This window comes from Notolabrus celidotus, chromosome 24 (genome assembly GCF_009762535.1).
Source record: "Notolabrus celidotus isolate fNotCel1 chromosome 24, fNotCel1.pri, whole genome shotgun sequence".
Taxonomy (NCBI): Eukaryota; Metazoa; Chordata; class Actinopteri; order Labriformes; family Labridae; genus Notolabrus; species Notolabrus celidotus.
The window spans coordinates 6,737,698-6,753,977 of NC_048295.1; the positions used below are offsets into that span (position 1 = coordinate 6,737,698).

The following is a 16,280-nucleotide window of genomic DNA, read 5'->3' on the forward strand; positions in this document are numbered from 1 at the left end:
AAAAGGTTGCTGTGTAAGGCGAACCTGCAGTCACGTGGCTGTAATCGCATGAAGAATGCTGGTGAGACCCCTCTGTGTTCCCTCAAAGGGTTAATTTCCTCACAAGCAACCTCAGTCCTCAGCTCCCCTTCTCAGCCTCTTATTGTCTCAACACAGCACAACGATTTTCTTATCTTACCCTGTGCAAGGGAGCCGCATGTTAGAACGACTGTATGCTCTTACTATAGAATCAATAAGCCCCACACTGCTTGTCTGGTTGACTTCTGAGCTGAACAAATGTTCAAAAATCTAAATTATCTTTACAATTACGTCACCACTCATGGAGGACGCTCACATAATACATCTCAAACATAATTGCGCCAGTCCTTGGTCAAGAAATATAAATGCAAACATGAGCAGCATTGTGGGAAAACTCCAGAACAAGAAGATGTTATTATGATCGATGTCACGCTCCACGACACCTCTCCTTGTAGCGCCAACCAGAACAATGTGCACTACCCATCCCTGGTTATAAGTTATCACTGGTTTTATTGGTAATGTGCTACTAGTGCTAGTTAAAGACAAAATTGGGAATTTTTTGCCTTTAATTGTTGGGACAGTTAAGGAGAGACGGTAAGAAGGGGAGAGCGAGGGGGAGCGACTTGCAACCAATTCATGCAATCCTGTATGTAGTGCGACTACATGTAGCCTCTGTACATGAGGCGCCTGCTCTACCAGCTGAGCTAAAACTAGCATCCCAGTCACTGGATGATTATTCAGACAGCATGCCTCATTCTCACTTGTGGAAGGCCCCTTTTATCCAATCAGATTGCTTGGTCAGAACTAACTCTTGTATGATGTTAGCATTTTAATGTTTGAATTTAATCTAGCACTGAGGTTTAGCCCCTCTGTAAAATCATGGTAATGACCTCGCCTATAAAACTTGGTGTTATTGTCCAGGTAGAGGACTTCATCTTAGCTCTCTCGTGACATCATTCTGTTTAATGATTGACAAAACAGCAGAGACATCTCTGCCTTCTATGTCAGAGGTTAACACTCACTCCCGATCGGATGTTGACAGTAGACGCTCGGCATTACAAGCCACCGGTGGCATTAAGAGAACCAGCTCTACCTGCTCTGTCAGGCACACATCAGATGCCTCGTCTTATCTCCACATACAGTGCGTTATTATAATAATCCACCTGACTGTCGTCCAGTTCCTGGTGCTCAAAAAGGAAACAGGTTAATATTTAAACAGACGTGTGAAGCTTGAATTAATGTCTGAGCGTTTTGAAAAGATAATTGGAGACCGAGTTGCAGATACAGCTGTTCACATATTGATGACGAGGTCACAGACTGCTGGGTGAGCAGCTGGGGCCTCAGTCGGTGTTGAGGAGTGTGTGGGAGTCGGGCTGCTGCGGGGGTAACCACAATTACAAGATACTTGGATAGCTGATGGATGTTATTTCATTTGGATGTTGTTGTTCTTTGACTTTGGTTTTCTGTTCCTCTCACAACATGTTAGAGCTTTGTACTCGTCCTTTAAGGAAATCATCCAGCATTTAAAGCAGACTCTGACCAGCCATGAAAAAGTGAACTGTCAATAAAGGAAGTAAACATGTCCTGTATTAATAAACAAAAGGGTGTAACTGAGGGACATTAAAGTAATACTGAAAGTAAACTCCCTTTGAACTCCAGAGTTGAGGAAATGGTTGGTGAGAAGTGCGTTTAGTTTAGGGGGGGGGGACCACATCCCCATGGATTATTCTGCTCATGTTAAAAACAGCAAACCCTCAAAACAGGCTTAGCGCGTGGACACAATGTGAGCTAACGACATAAAGCCTCAGTGTTTATTTTTAGAATCAATATTACTTATCTTTATTATTTATTGTCTTATTTATTATTATTATTAGACTCTACTGTGCCAGCAGAGGCTGAGTCCAGCTTGTTTCTCTGAGCCACAGCGGACCGAGAGGTCACAGACAACACTAAGAGTGTTATGTAACCAGCAATCCTTTTAGCTGCCTGCCATTGGTTCGTGCCAGCGTGTTTTCCCCCCCGAGCAACAAGGAGCCGCTGGTTGCCCGCTGGTACATAACGGCAACAACGCAAGGGAAAGTGGATACTTCTGGTGACTCTCTTAAAGCCTTTGTCTGCTGCAGAGAAGCCCTTTTAATTCCCCAACCGCAGGGAACATGCCTCAACAGCCAGGGGCATCAGTTCACCAGTCAGTGGCTTCAGTCCTCAGATATACAGAGGTGTCACCCCACCCTAGCCTGCTTGATGAGCAATTTCTGACTGGAAATGACAATCATTTGCATAAACCGCTGCACTTCTGGGAGTCAGGATACGGTGGAGGAAAAGAGAAATGGAGAGAGAGGAGGGGAAAAAGACTGAAGAGAGGAGAAAGTGCCGTGGTTTCACTTATTTGCTCGGGTGGATTACTCAGGTCTTTTTCACGGCTGTGTTGCTTGTTTGCTTGTTGCAGTCTAATCTCAGTTGTCGCACACACACACAGTCACGCAGGCTCACACACCCAGGCTTTAGTTAAGTATGCAAAGTTTGTCCCCTTAGGCTAGCTTTCTATCTCTGCACTGCTTACTTTATTCCCCTTCTTGCGTCTCATTTCTCTGTGCTGTGAATATCTCTGGAATAACACTGATGTCACTGACATTGTGTATCAAGCATGCGGTTTTAACCCCTCCCACTCGCCTCTTAAAATACACCCATGGCCGTGACATCACAACCATAGGAGGCGTCACCGACTGGTGGGTACGAGTGATGTCGGGCTGCGATGATCATGCAGGGAACAGGCGGACCACAGCCGCCTTTTAAAACCCACAGGGAGGGGGGCCCTTTAAACATTGTGGTTGCAATGACTCCATGCCACTTCCACCCAACCAGGTCATCCGCCCAAACTACAGCACAGCACAGCACAGCAAGCAGCCACCCTTAGGCGACGGCTGCAGCTGGCAGACCACGCCTGTCTGGAGGGGCGGGGTCATGCTGAGCTGCAACTCTGTGCGGCTGCACGACATAACGCAACTCTTAACAGATCAATCAAGTAGTGTGTTTGCGTCAGTATTTGCACCATCATCCTTTTGAGTCAGCTGAAAATGCATGCAGGGCTGTTGTGGAGCCACAGATGTAATGACATAATCAGCTTATGTCGGTTGTAATTGTTTTATTAGAGTCATAACTCTTTATTTGTCTTCTTCTCCCTGTGCATACTTACTCATCTTCCGCCTGTGTAAGATGCTTGATTCTGATTGGTCCAAACCCCCTGACGACGGTTATTAACTTTCACTAATATGACCAACCCCAGAGGCAAACTGATCACACGTCATGTCGAATCAATCTGTCAGAGAAAGGACGTTGTTGTTGTTGTTGTTGTTGTTGTTGCTACGTTGATTTCTATAGAGTCAGCACAAGCAGCAGAGTCCTCCCCGTCCCTCCTGTCTCTCAGTGTGGTGGATTCCTCTATACAGCCCAGACTAGCCCACTTGAGTCCCCTCTGTGAGTCAGCTGCGATCTCAATTTCAAGAATCAAGTGTATTGATCTGTGACCTTGTTAGCTTAACAGAGGTTAGCTTCAATACGCCATCAGAAATGTCATGTAGCAGCTCGGCAGAGGAGCTAATAAGATAATGGATATATGGGAGAGGCATGTGAGCTTCTTGTGGGACCAGTTTGATGGACTCAGAGAGACACAAGGTGGTTGTTACGAGTAAGGACAAGGTGGCTGTTGTTGAGTTAGGATTCCTGCGTGCGTTCGTATCATTTTGCGTGTCCACGTCAGGCTGGTGATGAAGGCCGGGGATAAACAGAACCACCACGGAGGGCAGGGTGTGTCCCCGCCTGCCTGCCTGCCTCAGTCCAAACCCTCAATGGGCATCTGTGCTCACAAGCTGCGGCCTAAAAGAGGGCATTCTTTCACACACACACACACACACACACACACACTCTGTCATTCACTCCCTGCTTCTAGCATGCCCAGTCACTTGAGACCACTTCAATCATCATCTTATTATCTGGTGGTGTTATTAACATGCATGATGAGCTTCTACGTTCTTCATTGCTTGTGTTGATCTTATAAAGTTCCTGACGTTACACAGCACACTCCACATGTTATTTTTCCACATTCACCCGTGGCTGTTGCTGACTCAGTCCGAACGTCTCTCGCCCCCTTTCTTGTCTCTCCCCCCCCCGACTCCCTCTCTCTCTCTCACACACACAGAGAAGCCAGCATCCCAGGCTCGTCCTGGTGACTTCATAGGACTAGCAAAGCACAGGCTTTTCCTGCCCCGTTCTGGCTGGTTCCCACTCTGACACGCAGACAGAAGCAGCGAGCCTTTCAGCCCCTCTCCCACTCTGTAGCCAGATGGCTCGCCTTGCTATCCTCAGAAAACCCAATTCTTTCCAGTCGTGTTTTTTCCTTTTTTTTTTTTAGATTCAAGCCCTAATCTGCAGATTCTTTGGCATTAAAGTAATAGCTTCATAGGAAATGGCATACATTTTTTTGGGTAAATTTCTGTGGCTTCCTGTTTGTCTGGTATTAGCATGATGGGATGTTTTCATCTTCACTGGAAAAAATGCCCCTCCAAAAACAAGAAAAGAAAACTTATTTTAAGGTACTTTTACCTTGAAATAAGTGAAATTTGCTTGGTAAGATTTCTTAAAATAGGATGTAATATTTAGAAAACTGTGATCTTAAGATTAGCAGGGAAAACTTATTTTAAGCAATATTTAACCAGTATTTTAAAGCTTAGTGTCTCAGAATAAGACAGGAATGATAACAATTAGTATTTTTTCACTCAAAAATAGATTTTGCACTCGCTCTATATTGCTCAAATGTTACTCGTTAAGTGGGTTTATCTTAAATCAAGTGGGAGAAGAAACATTGAGTAAAAATGAGACAATTTCACTTGGTAAGATTTTGAGTTTAGTGCTTCTTCTACTAGCTTGGCTGTGGATTATTTAACTGGTATTAGGTTGGCATTAAAATATTGCATCTGTCTTTGAACCAAGGTGGTGTTGGATTTAGGGATTACAATGCTCACTAATCTGTTGCGCTCACACTTATGGACATATTTTATGAATACACCTCTGACACATTCACTGAAAGTAAACCCTTAGCTTCCTGTCAACAGAGTCTCAAAATACCCAACACTATCACAGATCCTGTATGAAAGGGGGGTACTCTCAAATGCACAATACACTATGTTATAGTATTCTAGTCTATCACCTCCTCAGCCCTCCTTGACCTAGATTGCTCATTCACACCCTCCAGATGGCCCAAAGTCCTTATGACAGGATGTTCTGGGGGGGTTGTGGGGAAGTGATTACTCGTGTCCCAAGTATTAATGGCGCTATCTAAGCTGCTGTCAATTTGATTGGTTGAGCAGAATGATGACATCGTCCCTACAGTAGTAAATGTAGCTGTACAACGTCCAGTCATTCGTACAGCACACACCCATTAATTATGCTAGTTGTAGCGAGAGACAACATGACATTACATTTGTTCTTTGTGGTGAGGTCAGATCCATTTGTGGTGATGGCTTGGCTCAATACATGTAGATACAATGAGTAATCAGTAGTAATAATTGAGATAAACAGAGCTTGTAAACATAATTTAATGTTGAACTGTAAAAAAAATCCATATTTATAAGACAAAAGTAACATTTTAGACTCCAGCATCACCACATGTCTTTATTTATAGCCCCAGGTTCCAAGCTCCTCCAGTTTTAAGTCTTGCCATGTGGACTTCCATGTCAAGCATTTTCCAGTTTTGTTCCTGTGGATCTGACCCTGCAGGCAAAGCAAAAGCCAGCCTTCCTCTGCGACCGATGTTCCCATCCTTCGCTAGGCTTTGTTCCAGGAATTTAGGAAATGTTGATCAGCCAGCTGCTAGAAACTTCCCCTTTATGAATGTAGCCGGACCAGTTTCACACGTAGACAGGTGCATGTTGTGGCTTTTATGTCTAGAAATGATAAGATACACACACACCCACGTGAGTCATTCCTGCTCTCACATGTGCCACATACCAGCTCAGTAACCCATAATATTAGTTTCTGTACAGTCATCTTTGACATACACAGATTTATTTTAGTGGATTTTGCTGGTTATATATAGTCCTGTTGTTGTCTTTAAGTCTTAAGACATGTGCACACACACACACACACACACACACACACACACACACACACACAATTCAATACATTGCAGAATCAATAGACCTGTCAGCTGTCCGCCATTTTTAAATTAAAGTACTGTCAACTGTAGTCTAACTCTCGTCTCTATCTTATCTTCTCAGAGGGATCCAGACTACTTGAAGCTATGGCTGGAGATTTTCATCAGCTCCTATGAACGATGCCTGGACGTGGACTTTGAAAAGCCACCTACAAGGTAACTTTCTGGGACTGCAACTACTCCTTGAGTCTGATATTTCACCATTTAACCAACAATTTTAACATTTTACCCATTACTTTTAACCTATTTTAACAGCTAGCTAGCATATTCAAGGGTTATCCATTATTTTTAGCTTACTATTTTCCATTAGGTACTCTACTTTTAGCTAGGTTTTTAGGATGTTCTTATTTAAGGCTCACTATATGTCACTTAGCATAATTAAACAGTCCCATCAATTGACTTTAACAATACAGACATACTGTTGTCTTCATCAGACGTCACCCTCAGCATGACCACATACCGTCCCTGCTTATCACAACACAACCCCAAAATAGCCCGGCTAAAACAGCATGCCTTTGTGCCTTATGAGTGGTCACGCTATGTTGCAGGTGATGCTCTGATATGTGTCGAAGTATGAAGGTGAATTCGAGCCGTAAATCCGATAATAAGTCACATTTCAGGATAGAGAGAGAGGGCCATGTGAGACGGTGGAGCGGAACTAGAGGAGTATGGGCGGCTAAATCTCTCATCCTCCCTCGCCTGCTTCTTCTCTGCCTCCTTTCATCATCCTCTCTGCTGTCTCGTCGCCTTTTGTCCTCTGTCTTCTCCTAATTTTCCTCTCCTCCGCTCCTCCTCCTTCCCTCTCTGCAGCTGTCACATCTGTGCTGCTTTCCCACTGACACTCATTGCATTGGTCTTGCTACACACTCTCTCTCTTTCCCTCCCTCTCTCTCTCATGAGCAGTGCAGCAAACATGGTGTGTTTCCAAGGAATTAGTGCCTCAGTGCACCAGGCGTGTGTGTGTGTGTGTGTGTGTGTTTGATTGATTGAGAGAAAGCAGAGCAGCACCTGCTCCTTCACATTGCCCTTGTGTATATCTACTAGGATTAACCTCTATGATAAAGGGCTTCATTTAAAGAGCCCCTATGTGATTTTCACAAGCCTCATGTTTAATAAACCCCTCTTCCTATCTGATAAAGATTTCTTATCATAACCCTTCTTCTTCTTCTTCTCCTTCATTGTGATTCTCCCGTACCACCAGGCCAGAGGAGGTCCCCCCGGTGTTGACGCTCCTCCCAGACAACATCCTGCAGGTTTTGCGCCACCAGCTGCTGCAGTGCGTCCAGAAAGCCTCCGATGGCCTGGAGCCCGAGCAGCAAAACCTGGCTCTGCTGCTGCTCAAGTTCCTTATCATCATCTGCAGGTCTGGACAGGATAGCGCACGCAAATAGCACAGCTAATTACATCCAAAGACAAGATTGTGACCTGTGAGTCGCGGGAGGGCTTGTACTGGAAAGCTAATGGTCAACTTTTCTGTCTGTTTGTTTTTGTGTGTGTGTGGATGATCGGGTGTCTCTTAAAGGAACATGTCCAATGTGGAGGAGATCGGCACTTGCTCTTACATCAACCACATCATCACAATGACAACTCTCTACATTCAGCAGGTCTGACTTCTCCCTTCTCACCTTAATGTGATAGCAGCGGTCTACAACAGAGATAGAATCATAGGTATAAACAACATACTTATTAATGTGTGTTTTGCGTTACAGCTAAAGAGCAAGACCAAAGAGAAGGAGATGGTGGACCAGAGTCAGGCGGAGGAGTTCGTCCGTCATGCGCTGGCTTTCTGCGAGAGCCTGTATGACCCGTACCGCAACTGGAGGCATCGAACCTGCGGGTAAGAATGATCCAGCAGCTAGCGTGACATTTGCTTTACACCGACATGACTTACACTCACATTCAAAGTTTTAAAAGAACATTGGATGCAAAAAAAAAGATGGATTTGCTTGTTTTTCATGTCCCTGCTCTTCCTGAATAGTGTTTGTGTGTGTTTTTCTTCAGGGAGCAGCTGGGCACGGTGGAAAGAAGCAGACAGAAGTACAAGGCAGCTCCGCTCACGGTTGAATTTGTTCCTTTCTTTTACCGTAGGTGTCTCGTTATTAACTCTACCCCTCAGTCCCAACCTCTTTCCTTTGTAAAAAACGCAACATGTGTCCGTTTCGTTTCGTTGGGCGTTTGTGAGGTCTTCAGTTGTGATGGAGAGCAGAGCAGAGACACACACCATGAACCTCGCTCACAAGAATTGTTTTAAAAGATCTATCAGCTTTCTTCTTCTATGAAACAGTCCGAATAATGTTGCTGCTTTGTTGTTTTCGTTAGTAAGGCTCGCTCTCTTTACGGTCGCTCCATGCCACTAGGCCACTCCTGCTCTCCGTCAAGAGCCCGTGATTACAGCACAGCTTCTTCCCTATTGTCCTCTCCTTTCATTTCTTCCTCTACCATCTTATTTCTAAGTGCTTCCATGCCGCCGCTCTCTCTTACTCTCACCCGCCTCCTCCTCCTCTTCCTCTTCTTCTGTCCCCTCTGGGTCCGCTTGAATCCGCTCTTTGTAGTCCGCGTTCCCGTTTGCCAGGCGCTGAGATGAGCCGATTTGCGAGCTGTGTCTGTCAGGCCACTTCAGCCGGCGGCCATTTTGAACAAAAACCTCCTTTCTTGTCCCACGTCTGGTGTGTGGCTGCTGTGGTTTGGCAGTAAATGTGATACGGGGAGGCCTAACTTGACGGACAAGAGGAGAAAGTTGATGCTCTTTCACATTTTTGAGACACTTTTAGGATAAGAAAACAGATATCACTGTGCCGAGAGTGTCCGACTTCTTCCCCCCGATCGTGTTGACAGATAAGTTAATGGATGACTTGGACCACCATGACCTGGAGGTCGCTGACAGGGCCACCGCATGCCTCCCTGTCTATGTTTGTGCACTGTGTCCTTACTATCTTATCTAGTGTGCAGATTTCATTTAGCTTGTGAGTGTGGCCACGAGAGAGTTTTTGGAGATAAAGGTGTGTTCATGTGTGCGCTTTGTATACAGACAAAATTACAGGCGCACCAACGGTTCTCCCTGGCTTTGTTTTTGCTGTATTTGCATAGCTGACATCACACCAACTGACCAAACCAACAACTGTGTTTGTGTGTCCTGTGGTTACAGAGTGCTTCCAGGAGAGTGAGCACCTGAAGGAGAGTCTGAAATGCTGCTTACTGCACCTGTTTGGAGCCATAGTCGCTGGTGACCAGGTAAGCCTCTGTAAAGTCACAGATTTGATCCCCTTGATGTGTCCATACCACCTCTTAAAAGTTGAAAATTAGAGTTATAAAAGCAACAAATGTTAACAAGTTCTGTGGTGGCTTTTATATAATGGAGTTAATGAGAGTTTGAAGTCTTTAGCAGCTGTGCCATTCCTTTTAGTGTTTATGTGTTGGCACGATTAAACCCTCCTTTGGAAAGAGGAGCAATAATAAAGCAGCAATGGAAACGTGAGACACCCATCCTGTTAAGGGAGCACTGCAGCAGCTCCTTCACAGAAAAACGAATAGAAAATGTCACAGATTCTGACACTGATGAGGCAGGAGCACTCATTCAGGTGCAGTCCTGTGACTGTTATTCCCCTCCTCTCTCTGAGGTCCTCTCATGCTGTGACTAATCCAAGTACATTCCTCCCTTATCTCAACAAACTCTCCCTGCTTCCATTCCTCCAGAGAAACGCTCTCCTCGCCATCTCCCCGGCCACCATGGAGGTGTTGATGCGGGTGCTTGCCGACTGCTCCACTGGCAGCTGCTCCACGGACGAGGGCGAGGACTGGGACAGCGAGGCCCCCGACCGTAAGGCTGTGCTCACCCTGGGCTGCCTGCGGGAGGTGGTGCAGCGACTCCTCGCCTCCAGCTCCGACCAGCGGCAGGTGGAAATCGCCTCGGTGCTGGAAAATTACTTCAAGCTGCTCAACTCGGACCCGGCGGCTGTGGTTGCTGCAAAACAGCAGCAGCAGCAGCAGCAACAGCAACAAGCTAAGGTCCGAGTGCCAACTCTTGGGCGCCACTGGGAGAGCAGATTTGTGGCGCTGCAAGTAAATATGCTAGGTAAGGCTTTAAAAACACAAATTTGTAACATTGGATATTTTTAAGGAAGCATTATCTGCTGAATCATGGTTTGCCTCCTGGTTTCCATCTCTCAGACACCATCAGGGACATGTTCCTGTGCTCAGACAGGCCAGTTCTACAAGCCATCTTCCTCAACAGTAACTGTTTTGAGCATCTGACACGACTGCTGCAGAACAGCAAGGTACCAGTACGAGTCCTTCCATTCTAAATATAACTTCAAGACAAAACTGAGTGTTAAATATATTTCTTCTACGGCTCAAATCTGGGTCAAACTGAACATTAATTCCCTTTGTAATAACTCCCTGAGTTACGCTCGAACATTTCTGGAGTCTGATGCAACAAGATCCTAAAGCTGCTCTAAGCTGTTGTCTTATATTATTAAGACACCTCCCGGTATACATTTGTTTTCCCTCTGCTGTCTCTATTTATGGAGAGGTTTTTAATACTTTTTAAGACATCATCAGTCCCAACATTTAAAGTGTTTACACCTTGAGACAAGAGGAAGTAGCAATGTTTTTGATGAGGCTGAAGAACAGTGCTTTAAAATGTTCCCTGTAATAGTTGTCCACATGTTGCCCTGCATGACATCATCCTTGCTAGTGAGCTAGGATTGTCTACGCTGATGGATAGGAGGAGATCAAAGTGCCAAAAATAAACCAATTTGCATTGAAAGAGACTGAGGTTACTTATATAGAGAGTTTGACACATGAGGATTCTACCTACTCAGGTGTTGGCAATGAATCCAGGTAGAAGTTTGGGGGCTCACTTGATCTTTGACATACTGTAAATCCTCAAATATAAACCTTAATTTGCTTCAGCTACACGCATTTATAAGAAGCAGGCCTTTATTAGAGGCAGGCCTTTATAAGAAGCAGGCCTTTATCAGAGGCAGGCCTTTATAAGAAGCAGGCCTTTATCAGAGGCAGGCCTTTATAAGAAGCAGGCCTGTATTAGAGGCAGGCCTTTAGTAGAGGCAGGCCTTTATAAGAAGCAGACCTTTAGTAGAGGTAGGCCTTTATTAGAGGCAGGCCTTTACTAGAGGCAGGCCTTTATATCAGATTGTCTCTGTTTAAGTATTATTATTGTTCATATTTAAGTACAAAGTGATGGCCTGATTCACCTCGTACAACCCCACAAACAGACCTCCTTAAGTCCTCTTTAAAGTCCAGCATTTTGCCCACCTTGCATGTTTGCCTCCCCACAGCAAGGCTGGATCACCACACACCTCCTCACAGCAACCCCCCTGCCGAGGGGTCCCGGCTTCTAACCTCTCACTCCCACTTACAACATCTCTCCTCCCCTTTGGCACCAATCCTCTGCCCCCCCCCTCTTCTTCTTTTTGTCCCCATTTTCTCTTTCTCTCCACCTCCCCACATGCCCTGTTGACATGTTGCCTGTTGTGTGTGTGTCAGCTGGTAAACGCTAGGTGCACGGCGGCAGACAAGGACCAGAAAGATATAACCAACAACAGGTTACTGACAGGAGAGAGGGACACTCAGGTACCGCCGAGAAAAAGACCCCCTGACTCCTTCCCCTCACCACCACCACCACCACCACCATCCACTCACCTGCACTTTGCCATCACCTGCTGCAAAGTCTCATCACATCCCCCTCCCTGGAGCATTAAGCCACTCCACAGCAAGACACCCACAATGCTCTGGGTCACATAATTATTCGTAATGGGATCAGGTCGAAACAGAAAGCACACAGAGGCATAGAGCTGATAGAGAGCTGGCAGGCAACACTGTGTAGTTTATTTAACAGATTCCAACAACATATTACACCACCGTGTTTGTGGTGTGAATGTTTTTAACCTTCTTTAAGGATATTGGCTTCTTTTTTAAAGGAATAGTCAGACATTTTTATGAATACTGTGAGCAAACCAAGGGGAACAACTTGCATTCACAGGGTTTTGATGCATAGCTTAATTTTTAAGGAGATGCCCGTTAGGCTAGGTGTGTAGGAACAAAGCTACTGCATAGAGTGGGCACTGAAGTATAAACCTAATTTCAGAGATGAGTATGTAATGTGGTTGAGTGACCATTTCCAATATGGCGCCCAACCGTCTTTGGGCTTCGTTTGCCTCTTCAGAAACCAGTGGGTGACGTCATTGCAGCTGCATCCATGTTTTTTTACAGTCTATGGTTAAACAGGTTAGCTTTTAGCTTCTGAACTCTAAGTTTCAAGTTTTATTCTGACAGCTACAGGAACTTATAATGCAGTGAATTTTAAGCTCTGAGAAAAACGCCCGCTGTTCAAGTACCCAGTCTAGCCTGAGGTCTGTCTTTTAACAACACCAAGTTCCTCGAAGCATCTCCGGTGCTCATAAAAGCTCACTTGTTCCTCTCTGAATAAACCGGCTCCCATTCTCCTCTTTGCACTTTTATCCACAGAGCTTCCTTTATCAGGTATAATCCCTCCATTGATCCCAACAATGTGAACACAGGTGGATGAACCAGTGTGTAGACGGGGACGCTAGTGCGCCTTTGTTGTCGTGCAGCTGCAACCTGATGCAGTGGGGGGGATGCTGCAACCTGCTTGGCAGGTTTCTAGCCACCAGTTGATGAAAGTTAATGTAAAAGAGACTCACCAAAACCTGAGCTCCAAATCTAGAAGTTATTTGCGGCTTATTTGCGTAACAATTCTCAGTCTTGCTGTGGAGTGACCCATTTGCTCACTGCTCTCATTTCATCCATTTAATCGCCACTTTGAGTTTCCTCACACCACTCACGGCCCACCTGCAACCTCCCCGCCTTTCCACATTGTCCTGGTTTCTGCGGTTAACTTTGGGTTCAACTGGAATGCTGTCACATTTGGCGTGGTGTTTGTCCTAACAGGGCTCAGTGGTTTGAATCCAGTGAGGATGATGTTTAATTCCTTCGCCACATTCCCTCTCCAGCTGGTCCGAGACTCTTTTGTAGGTGTTGTACGCTAACACGAGCAGGACGGAGCTGGACGGAGATGTGTTTGTGTTTATTTTTTGCACTGTTTGGCTTAATGGGTTGCATGCATGTTTTTTTTTTGTGGATGTTTGTCTTCATGAGGGAATAAGAGTGAGATTCTTTTTTTCTTTTTTTTTTTTGTGGGTGTTTGCACAAAGCTCTGAGAGCTTCCTGCTCCAGTCAGATCTATTGAAAGCTTTCTTTCTTCACCTGGAGCAGAAAGACGTCACTTCTCATATCTGTGCTGCAAAGCCTGCTGTAGAAACGGGGCGCCTAAGAGAACACAAATTAAATCTGACTCCAAGGCATCAACTCAAGTCTCCCTTTGTTCCCCCAAATGATGCATGTTATATCCAACGACTTAAAAAATCATGACACATGAATGCAGATTGATCTCCGATGATGCATGCTTTGATAAAGAGTCTGAAACATCATCAGGAATAAAGGAGATTTGACTTGATTCCAATCAGCTACCCTCAATAAGAAAAAGGAACCGATCCAGGAAGTAACTAATGACTCTGATTCTTCCTCAGGTCTTTCAAGGGAGGCTAGACTCCCTCGCTGTCGCCACCATCAAAGCCCTGACGACAGTGATGCACAAATCACCAGCTGCAAAGGTAACACTGTCTCAAACATACACATTGTGGTTCTTTCTGGACTCAGGTGACATGAAGTGACTGTTTTTTGTTCCTTTTTTCCAAACACGCAGGAGGTGTTCAAGGAGAGGATTGGTTACAATCACCTGTATGAAGTTCTCACGTCACTCGGCCAGCCGTCACGCCACCTCCTCAAAGAGCTGATGAACATGGTGAGAACACTAGCTCTGTTCAGGCTACCCTCCTCACTTATTCTATCCATCTTCTGATTGCACCAGAAGCTCTGATTATCTGTCACTTCAGAGGGTTAATAGTTGTCGGATAATATCAAATGGGTCCTGAGATTAGGTTTATGATGTCCTGCTTACTCTCTTGGTACCCTGATTGACTTTGCGGCCCTGTAATCCGTTGTGCCTGTACAGCATCCGGGTTAATTATCCCCTGTGTGTCTGCTTGTAGGCTGTGGAGGGTGAGCACACCTCAGTGGGGCTCCTGGGCATCAGTAACGTGGAACCCTTGCTGCTGCTGGTCCAGTGGCTCCCAGAGCTGGACTCATCGGAGCTGCAGCTTTTCACCGCCGACTGGCTCCGTCGCCTCAGCTGCCTCAACCGCCAGACCCGCGCCACCTGCGTCAACGCCGCCATGGTCATGCGAGCGCTGGCCGCGCTGGACCGCCACGAACGTTTACACCGCTCTTGCGCTGAGAGCCTTCTAGGACTGGTAGGCTCACTGGGCTCCCAGTCCTTGAGTGCAAGGGAACTGTTGGGACTCCTGCGCCTTCTCAGGCCTCCAGAGTCCACTCAAGCACACCCGTATGTAGGTCCTGCTCTCAGAGCCCTCCTGGCCATGGTACGGAAGCAGGGCTTGGAGAGCGCAATGCAGTACTTTGATCTGTCGCCAAGCATGGCAGGGATTGTAGTCCCAACAGTGCAGCGCTGGCCAGGCTCCGCTTTCAGCTTTCTCGCCTGGTTGTCACTGGATCAGGACCAGCTAGGCCCACCAAGCAAGGACAAGAGGAAGCAGCTCTACAGGTGAGAGGAGAGACGAGTGGAACAAAAACATTTGATTAAAGTCAGAATCCTGTAAGTCTGTAATCTCAGAACAAAATAAAGAAATTTCAACTGGAAATTGTTTTTTCATCCCATGCAGCTTTTTCACCCCTGGAGGGACGGGGTTCGAGGCCTTCATCAGCTCAGCGGGCACCCTGGTCGTGGCTGTATGCACAAAAAAAGAGTACGTCACAGTCATGCTGCCCGACTACTGCTTCTGTGACTCTCTCTGGGTGAGTTTGAGCAGCCAATGCCGTAGAATATGAATCTGACTGTTCCTGAACTTTTCACCTCTACTTAAGAAAGTTACAAATTCTGAAAATCCTCAAGACTGGCAACACCCTACATTTAAGAGATTAACACCTTGCAATTAAATGTCTTGAGGCCAATTAAAAGCAGCAGTGCAGAGTATTAAAGGAGCTCAATTCTGCTTGAATTTCTGTTTACAGCATAGCATCGGTGTGGTGCATGTTCCAGGGAAGAGGCCGTTTGGACAGAGTCTTGTGTGCATTTATGTGGATGGACAGCAGAAACTGTCCGCTCCACTCAAGTATCCCACTATGACCGAGGTAAGACTGACACCAACACCTGTCTTCATGAGAATTCACCAACGCATAGATCAACCAGTTTAATATTTTACCCTGTTTCCATCTACAGCCGTTCATTTCCTGTTGCATCGGCTCAGCGGGTCACCGAACCACCACTCCACCACCTTCCCAAATCCCAGACCCTCCCTTCTCCACCGCTACCACCCCCACCACCCGCTCCTCATTGGGTGGCATCCTCTCGCCGCAGACCTGGGGAGGCCTCCTTGGGGGGAAACCTGAGTCAGTCACTAAGCTCATCTCTGCGGGGACACAGGACAGCGAGTGGGGAAGCCCTACGTCCTTGCAGGGCCAGCTTGGGAGCGTCATGGTCTTCCACGAGCCTCTGCAGGCCAACCACGTTAAAGCCATCTGTGGTGCTGGTAAGAGGGGAGGACAGGTTAGAGAGGAAGTGGAGCAACAGTGAAACTGGATGTGTGTGACAGCTACATTTTTGTGTTTTTTTTGTCTAGGTCCAAACTGTATCTCTCCATTCAAGACCCAAGAATCAGAACTGGGTGATTTCTCAACCAAACTCCTTCTGCACTACTCACCCAAGGTAACTGGGACCCTACTTAAAGCAAATATTCTGATCTACAGACCAATATCAGTATTAGTACCAATACCAATGCCTGCTAAGTAAAAGGTGATGAACATGGTCCATGTCTCTACAGGCGTGTAGGAACCCCATCTGTCTAGATCTGTCCCCAAACATGCTGCATGGACGCCTGACTGGGAACAAAGTCGTCAACTGGGATATCAAGGTAAGGATGCATACAGCTAATGC

At 46.1% G+C, this 16,280-nt stretch overlaps 1 protein-coding gene across 4 annotated transcripts in view; it reads left to right on the forward strand.

Moving 5' to 3' along the window:
• The window catches only part of nbeal1 (neurobeachin-like 1), a 33,813-nt gene that overhangs the window by 2,179 nt on the left and 15,354 nt on the right, over positions 1–16,280 (forward strand). For 3 of the 4 annotated variants that reach the window (XM_034677590.1, XM_034677589.1, XM_034677591.1), the window contains exons 3-19: positions 6,294–6,385; positions 7,431–7,592; positions 7,752–7,833; positions 7,939–8,066; positions 8,231–8,313; positions 9,375–9,460; positions 9,923–10,301; positions 10,397–10,503; positions 11,735–11,821; positions 13,798–13,881; positions 13,974–14,072; positions 14,320–14,891; positions 15,010–15,142; positions 15,359–15,478; positions 15,567–15,876; positions 15,967–16,052; positions 16,168–16,257. In XM_034677590.1, coding sequence (XP_034533481.1) covers positions 6,294–6,385; positions 7,431–7,592; positions 7,752–7,833; positions 7,939–8,066; positions 8,231–8,313; positions 9,375–9,460; positions 9,923–10,301; positions 10,397–10,503; positions 11,735–11,821; positions 13,798–13,881; positions 13,974–14,072; positions 14,320–14,891; positions 15,010–15,142; positions 15,359–15,478; positions 15,567–15,876; positions 15,967–16,052; positions 16,168–16,257 — 2,700 coding nt within the window. The remainder of the gene's footprint in view (positions 1–6,293; positions 6,386–7,430; positions 7,593–7,751; positions 7,834–7,938; positions 8,067–8,230; positions 8,314–9,374; positions 9,461–9,922; positions 10,302–10,396; positions 10,504–11,734; positions 11,822–13,797; positions 13,882–13,973; positions 14,073–14,319; positions 14,892–15,009; positions 15,143–15,358; positions 15,479–15,566; positions 15,877–15,966; positions 16,053–16,167; positions 16,258–16,280) is intronic. The other variant, XM_034677593.1, reaches the window with a different exon arrangement.